The 8,633-nt window shown below is 40.0% G+C and overlaps 2 protein-coding genes across 2 annotated transcripts; both read right to left on the reverse strand.

Annotated features, from left to right (window-relative positions):
- Window positions 1-112: 112 nt before the first annotated feature.
- On the reverse strand, window positions 113-1,652 carry LOC128996149 (uncharacterized). Its single transcript, XM_054421285.1, has one exon. It carries the CDS (start codon window positions 1,534-1,536, stop codon window positions 394-396), a length of 1,143 nt encoding a protein of 380 aa, XP_054277260.1. The 5' UTR covers window positions 1,537-1,652; the 3' UTR covers window positions 113-393.
- On the reverse strand, window positions 1,619-5,853 carry LOC128997485 (uncharacterized). The gene is made up of 2 exons (XM_054423124.1): window positions 1,665-5,853; window positions 1,619-1,623 (listed from the first exon to the last, which is right to left on the reverse strand). Exons 1-2 carry the CDS (start codon window positions 5,851-5,853, stop codon window positions 1,619-1,621), a joined length of 4,194 nt encoding a protein of 1,397 aa, XP_054279099.1.
- Between the last annotated feature and the right edge of the window lie 2,780 nt (window positions 5,854-8,633).

An 8,633-nucleotide genomic window follows, 5' to 3' on the forward strand; every position in this document is an offset into this window, starting at 1 on the left:
TTGTTAACCCTAATAACCCTAATAACAGATGCACTTTTTGATTAATAACAATTCGAACTATCGTACAATTTTGTTTTTTAATTGTAACTAGCTGTGAGTACCCGTTCTTCGTACGGGTTTATTCAAGAATAAGGTTACAAACTTTTTGTAATAACAATGATTAATTTATTTTAACATAATTTAGTACATAAAAATACATTAAAAAACTTAAATCTTAAAAAATATTCGAAAGTTTTAAATAACAAAGTTGGCAAAGATAGCAGAGTTGAAGCGCTTAACATTTGTCACAGCGAAATTACAATATCAAAATTTCAAAAACAACAAATGACATACATTGAAAATAAATATTAAATAGTGAAGAAAAACAAAAAACACAAAAAATTAAAAGGTTGCCTAACTTAATGCCTCTTCATATACTATATTAGTGGTTCGACCGCCTGGGGCATGTATGTAAAGGTTGGTTGGCGATCGCACTCGGCTGCACGCCACGTACAGCTGTCCGTGTGAAAAACATTGCGCGTCACCTAGTTCAATCCCTGCTGTTGACAGTGTCTGACCTTGCGATTTGTTGATCGTCATGGAAAAACATGGATTTAAGGGAAATTGCAGGCGCTTAAACTCAAAGGGATAGTTGCTTGGGATGAGGGGGATCCGGGGGACAAACACCACTTCTCCCGCACCACAGCCTGTTAGAATTTCGGCTTCTATGACATTTCGCTGGAGACTTCGAATTCGAAGCCGAGTCCCATTGCATAATTTAGGAGGGTTTAAATTTCTTAGAAGCATAACGGGAATACCAATTTTAAGATTAAGTTCGTGGGCGGGTAGTCCAGGTGCTGTCACCGAGTCAAGAAACTCTGCCGGGTAGTGCACTGCGTCATCATTTCTTAGAACTGTGTTCACCGACAAATATGTCTTGTCCTCGCTTAGGAATAGGGACATCACTTTCTTATTTATCTTTGTTGAAACTTCATTTTTTGGAGTGAGAATAGCCCTATTGCATAACCAGGCACTGCTCTTGTTTGGGAGGTCTTCAATTCCTGGATAGACTTTCTCGATGAGTTCATCTTGGGTTTGAACAATAACACCAAGAGAAGGTGGTATATCGATAGTTCCATCAACGTTACCCAGCTTTCCATCTCCCAACTTTAACAGAACATTGGAGAATTCTTCCACCTCATTTCCAATATTGGCCCGCATGTTCTTTGTTAACGCCAGTTTGTTCATTATTGGCCATAGGGTAGATCTTTTCATAGAGGCGTTAATTTCATCCGCCCTTGTGCCTCTCACTACAACTGGCAGAGTTTGGCGGAAGTCACCAGAGAACAATACCGTCACTCCACCCATGATCTTATTACTGTTCCTCATATCTTTGAGTGTTCTGTCGAGGGCCTCGATTGTCAGTTTATTGGACATCGTACACTCGTCCCAGACTATTAAGGAGGCTGCTTGTAGAACTCGTGCCATGGGAGCGCTCTTCGATATAGAACAAATCGGGATGTCCATATGCTCTACATTTATTGGGATTTTGAACATGGAATGGGCAGTTCTTCCACCTGGCAGAAGGGTTGCTGCAATGCCAGAAGAGGCCACAGCAAGAGCAATCTTACTGTTTGATCTAACCTTTGCGAGAATCAGCTTTATGAGGTAGGTCTTTCCAGTACCTCCAAGAGCATCAAGAAAAAACATCTTGTTTCTTTGTCCATTTATGCTCGTCAAAACTTGCTCATACACTTGGCGCTGCTCCTCGTTGAGAGTTGGCGTACACTGTTCAATAAACCTAATGAGTTCGGGATGGTCGTAACTTGTCTCTCTGATATAATCATGGTTTAACTGATTGACATCTATGGCTGGTACTGGTAAGTTGTAGCTTTCGAGCCCAAGTCCTCCCATGCGAGTGATTGTCTCTTGAATGCTTGCTAGGCACTGGTCATATATGATAGGATTGTTTTCAAAGGTGGTGTTAATGTCGACTTGATGTGCAGATCTCAAAAAGTCCTCTGAGAGGGAATCTCTGAATCTGATCCAGAGCTCAAGAGGGTTGCTCACATTGCAAAATACTAATAAGACACTGAAGAGATCCCTCAACTTGGTGGGACTGTCAGAAACAGCAGCTTCTGCAAGAGTGCCCTCCCAGCACGCATCATCCTCTAGTAAACCAAGGGCACGGCATGCGGATTGGAAATTTGGATGGAGCACACCATCAACAGTCTTGAGATCCTCAAAAGATGTTGGACCTCGAACAGTGTGTAGGAGGAGTCGGAGATGGTAACGCTCACTGCAGCTTGGATGGACAGTGTACACCCTACCGATGCACGGATCTTGTCTCACGTCAGGATGTCCTGGTACTGGTTGTCCTCTCCGCCTCCTGGACCAACCTCTTTGTTTAGAGTATGTGTAATAATAGGGCAACTCGTTGTAGAGGAGGGTTCTTGAAAAGGCGTCCGTCTGGCAGAGATTGAAGAAGGCCAAAAGAGTTGTACTTTGGTCCATTCTTTCCCGAACATTGCCTGGCTGGAAATATACTCTTTGCTCATTTGGAAGGTGGACCTCTAAATGCAACACAGCGGGAAACCTCTCATGTATAGGAAATGATAAAATTCTCCATACCGCCTCAGATGTGCATATATACCGACCACTTTGGTACATTTTAATTTCGTCTGTGTCATTACTTACTGCAAATGTGGCCTGGTCACTGCCCTTGTTTATGTACTTGCAGATGTACTTTATAGATTTTACACTGCTACAGTACTCAACGTTAACATGTGTTAGAAATGTTCGGGACAATACAGGCGAGTAAGGTACTACCCATCGGTTGTCCATAGGGATTTCATCGTTACCTACTCTGATTAGGACATGATGGCCTCCATCATCTGGGGAGCGCCTTCTGTATGTTGGGTATCCATTGTCTCCTGTTGCCGTTTCATTGACAAATGGTCTAGGGTATCTTTTGCTACAGTGACCATCCTTCATACAGGGAAGCTTGCGCTGTCGCACATTAAAAGCTCCGCATGGTCCGTGCAGCATGTGAGTCTTGACTATATCTGCAAGTTCAGGATCAGTTTCAGGATTTGGAAGCTCTGCAGAAATGACTTGATCTATTCTATTTGGAGGAATGGATTCTTCAAGCCAAATCAGGATATGAGCGTGTGGAAGACCACGTTTCTGCCATTCAACAGAGTACATGTAGCAGCGAACTGAGCCATAAATCTGGCCTTTCATAAGAACAGCAATCATACAGTTAAGCTTCAAATGAAAAACTCGTGATACCACATCATACCGGTCGTGAGCAGACTGCCTTTCTCCAATTACACTCGTGATTTCTATCCATTTTGGATTTGTTGTCATTGTTATGAAAAGTTCTGGACGACCAAACTTCCGAACATAGCAAAAGGCGTCCTGTGTGCGAGAATGCATATATCTAGGACCTCCAGTGAAGGTGGCAGGTAAAATTATCTTTTGCCCCATTTCTTCTACGTTGTCGTCTCGTCTTAAAGCGTCTTGAAGGTGTATGTAATTCTCTGCTCTCAGTTCCTTTTGGTGCGTACGAAGATACAGCAGCCTTTCACTCTCAACTTTAGCGTACATGTCCACCAAGTACTGGTTCAAAAGCTGTTTGAATTTATGAATGTGATTTGCTTCACCTTCTCTAACCATAATGCGATAGGCGTAAAACTCTCGTGAGCTAGTTTTCTTTGTGGTTGGTTGTTTAGTAACCGGGTTTACATGATATAAATTGAAACTATATCCATCTTCGCCTCTACAAAACATAAGGGGATATTGTAGGGCATCATAAGATCGGTGGGTTTCATATATTCGTTTCAAACCCTGTTCTCTTGAATTTAAAATGATGTCTCGATGGTCACTTGGATCCCCAATCATCAAAATAGCAACCTCATTGACTGTTGGTTCATTGTATCTACCTGGGTGGTCCCCTGCAGGGCGTCTGTCGGCTCTAATAACAATTTTGAAATCAGGTGAATCTACAGGAAATGTTTCTAAAGTAGTTTTGAAGCTGAGCAAGTAGGCGTTATTATTCTGAAGCATGTTTTGCAAAGCGGCCAACATGTCATGATCAAGGTCTTGAAATAAACTTTGCCTTCTTTGAAGCTGGACTTGGTCATCCCCAACAAAGTAAATCTGAAGGTAAGACGGCGGAAGTCCAGGGGGTGGCAAAAGAGAGCCGATCAAATGGTACACTTGTCCTTGAACCTTAAATGTAGGCATAGGCCTATATGGTCCTTCACGGATTTCATTACCTCCAAAAGAAGTCATTTGGAACGCACTATTGTAGGCCCTGATATGTCTAAGAAAATTTCGCGATTGAGGTGATTCGTCCGATATCCATGTACGTAGCGGCTCAGGTGCTTCCAAAATAGACGGTATGGACACTTTACCAGAAGCACAACATATTCCACGTGGTTCCTTTGACCAACTCAAAGCGTGACAAAACCTACAAACTTTATCAAAATCTCCAATATTGGCAGCTTCACTGTAACGTGTAAAAGGATCATATTGGAATCCACTGTTGTGTGTGTCTCGCCATTCTGTTAAATTTCTTTCGACATGCCGAGTTCTTTCCCGCGCGATCCTAGTTTGTCTTTCTGCGTCGCTCTCAACGACTCTGTTCACCCTATGTCTTTCAGAATCAGCGGCAACACGGGCATTTCTGTCAGCAATGTCCTGGCTTGCTCGAAGTTCCTCCACTCGGGTCGCCTCGTCATGCAAAAGTAGAGTTTGCTCTTCAACAGTGCGACGGTACCTATCATTGTCGATTATATGTCTAGCTTCCCGCTCTTCAGGAGTTTCATTATTCCTACGTTGGTTTTGCCGAACTCTATCTCGTTCTTGCCTACTTTCTCTCTCTTCTCTTGTTTCATTTTCCCTCCTGCGAACGTGTAGGATTCGGTCACTGTTTCGACGTGCTCCTCCCTCCTCCACTGTCTCGTTTTCCCTCCTTTGAACATGTAGTATTCGGTCACTCTCCCGACGTGCTTCTTGCTCCTCCTCTGTTTCGTTTTCCCTTCTCTGGACGTGTAATATTCGGTCATTGTTCCGACGTGCTTCTTGCTCCTCCTCTGTTTCGTTTTCCCTCTTCCGTACGTGTCGTATTCGGTCACTGTTCCGACGTGCTTCTCGCTCCTCATCTGTCTCGTTTTCCCTCCTCTGAACATGTAGTTTTCGGTCACTCTCCCGACGTGCTTCTTGCTCCTCCTCTGTTTCATTTTCCCTCTTCCTTACGTGTATTATTCGGTCACTGTTCCGACGTGCTTCTCGCTTCTCATCTGTCTCGTTTTCCCTCCTCTGAACATGTAGTATTCGGTCACTCTCCCGACGTGCTTCTTGCTCCTCCTCTGTTTCGTTTTCCCTCCCCCGAACGTGTAGTATTCGGTCACTGTTCCGACGTGCTTCTCGCTCAACCTCTGTCTCGTTTCCCCTCTTCTGAACTTGCTGTATTCGGTTGCTGCACCGACGTGCATCTCGCTCCTCTTCTGTCTCATTTTCTTTTCTCTGGACGTGCCGTATTCGGTCCCTGTTCCGTCGAGCTTCTCGCTCCTCTTCCGTCTCATTTTGTATTCTTTGGCTAAATCTTAAACGTTCAGTGTCTCGCCTGCTTTCACGTTCTTTTTCATTCTGCTGAGACCTAAATAGGGCGACACGCTCTCGACTGGTTGAAGGTCGTGCATAATCTTCAACCACAACGGAACTTAAAATTGTCGACTCATTATTGCTATGTACACCATCATCAGAGTCCGAATCATCATAATCAACTGATTCCGTGGATACACACAATTTTTGTCTCTTGGCATTATTTGTTTTTCTACCCAAATTGCTTTTTCTCTTGCGAGGCATACTCTTCAGGACATATTTATTTAGAAACAATAGAAAATATTTCAACAAATAATGTATTAAAGATTAACTTGTAACCTCTCAACTAAAGCAACAAAAATATTGTCCATATGTTTAGTTGTAAACAAATTTAATTTGTGTTTGACACTATGTCAACGAATATCTCTACTGTACAGTATGAAACATCTGATTGATGCAAATTCATATGGGAATATGAACTTTTTTAAAAACATTACCTCAAAAAAAAATAAATTAAAAGAAGAGTAGATTTTCTTTTATTTATAAACGTGAAATAATTTAGGACATTATTAACTATTATAACTTTTATTTTGGTGTAAAGAGTAATGAACAATAATAAACTGGTCAAGTTTGTTTGCTGGTTAGTAGCGCACAGATATTAAAGAATAACAATCAGCTGATCGTAATTTTGTTATCTAAAATGTTTAACTTTTATATTGAATACTTTGTATTGAATCTGTAATTTGAATTAAATTTACTTCTAACCAATTAATGTATTATTATTTTAATTATTTGTACGGTAATGGATGAAATGTACAAAACCCATTGTTATAATTAGCAGAACTGGTGTTCAGTTATATAATATAGTATACATTTCGTATGGTTTTTAAGTTGTGTGAATCGATAAGGCTATGGTTAACCTTGAGTTCAAATAGGCTAACGTTTTCTAATCACAGCTGTATGCCAATGTCAAAATTAAGATTGTATTTCAATTAAAACCATGTGCATATGATTAGTTGTAAACAAAGCAACATTCTTCCAGAAATTCCACGTCAAAAATCGACAAAAACTTGATTTTCAAGGGTTTACTGTTAAATATCTAACTGTCTCATATTCGATGAAATACGTCTAAAACCATCTCATATATGTATAGTATTTGGAAAATAAGTTTCAGGCGGGACAGTGCTATAGTTATTGAGGAGTAGTTGTAATAAAGTGCGTATTTTAGCGTTACCAAGAGAATGACAGATAGACAGACAGACAGACAGACAGACAGACAGACAGAAATTGAGATAAGGTTTGATTCGGTTTCTCTGACCTATGAAATGTAAAAATAACCAAAAAGTTCATTATTCTAAGCAATGTACAGACAAAACTCTAATTTTATTTATATAGATATTTCACAGACACCAATAGGCTCGTATACAGTACTCAATACTATTATGCTTTTTCCTTTTAAAATCCAACAAACTAAGTACGAAATGTATAGTTCAGTAGGTCCACATTTACCTAACGAGTGTCAACTTTAGTTACTTGAACAGAAAAAGTCACTTGAAGAGAATCTGCTAATGGAGTAAAGTTGGAGTTTGTTGTGAAAGAGATTAATAAACTGAGAAGAGTTGATGACAAAGTCTTTTAGTCTGGAGTTGCTCTTGAGTCAAGAGTGATCGATGGATCTTATACTTGAGTCTCGTCTTCGTACAGTTTTATCAACGTAACTAACTGGACACTTCTCCTCAACCATCTTTTTGTTGGTGTCTCCGCCAGTGCAATTTTTGATTAAATAATTTCAATCAACCCAGTAAAAATGGTTCAAATTCTACATATTTATTGGATGTGCCGGTGATTGAACAAGTCTCTTTTGCACCGAAGTCCCAGACATTAAGCACCAACAAAACATAACTGTTACACCCATTACTAACATACAAGGGTCTCAAAAACAAAAGCGTTCCGAAACCATCTAGTTCGTTCATCGTTATCTAAGTTGGGACAGGTACGTAAGGGCGATTTTACCACAACTCTATAAAATAGTCATTCATACTTCGTTTATAATTGAGAAAGAAACGAGCGAGTCTAATATCTGTGGCTCACGAATTTATAATTGAGTTTCATGAGATTTTCCAAGCAACAGTTTTTTAAGTATTTACAAGAGGTTCTACCCGCGAATTCACGGGTGGACAGAAGCCACCATTAAGTTAAAATGTAATCAACTTTGGCTTGATATTTCATTTAAAGGGCCCAAGTTCGAGAAATTGTCATCTGGACGGATGTTAAAAGCAGTGAAACCTTCATACCTTACGTCCTGAGGTGGCCGAGGTGGGTACGGTTGTACCTGAACTCGCCGCTCTCTATCACGACGTCTTTTATACTTTAATACTTTTTAATGAAATGGCGACCTGTTAAAGATCGGTGACGACATCTTGGAACGAACAACACACATGGTTTGTTAATCTCATATCCATCGTGTTTCGAACACCTTTAATCACTCACTTGTATCAAACAGCTAGAAATAGCTTCACTGTCCATAAAAGTAAATAATAAAATAATTAAACAAAAATGTAAACAAACAAACTATTGTCAATTGTCTTTTGTCAACTATTGTAAAAAAAAAAAAAAAAAAAAAATTGCATTGGCCAGCAGCTGTTGTTCACTAAATTAATCGAATAACGTTAACTTCTAAAACATGCAAGGCGTAGCTCTTTGGAAATCAGCCTGTAGGGCAGAGCCCTTAGGGAGTTCGTCCATATCAATACTTTTCGGCAAATCTACACACTCTAAGCTTCATTATGGTATGCCATTTGCCTATATTTTTATTCGGTAAATGGCCTTAACAGTTTACATAAAATTTGATCGTATCACTTTAATAATATAATAGATTATTGTTAAAAACAAAATCATGAACTTATACACGTCAATCAAGACAGTACTCTAGACAAAGCATATTTATTGTTTATGATGAACCAAGTGTTTGTAGAGTCTTTCCTAATTATTTAAACATCTTTTTGGTCCATAATAAGAAAACCCTAGCTATTAAATTACTAGAT

The sequence above is a fragment of the Macrosteles quadrilineatus genome, unplaced genomic scaffold, assembly GCF_028750875.1.
Source record: "Macrosteles quadrilineatus isolate MER2022 unplaced genomic scaffold, UCM_ALF_1.0 Scaffold_6__1_contigs__length_79288215, whole genome shotgun sequence".
Taxonomy (NCBI): Eukaryota; Metazoa; Arthropoda; class Insecta; order Hemiptera; family Cicadellidae; genus Macrosteles; species Macrosteles quadrilineatus.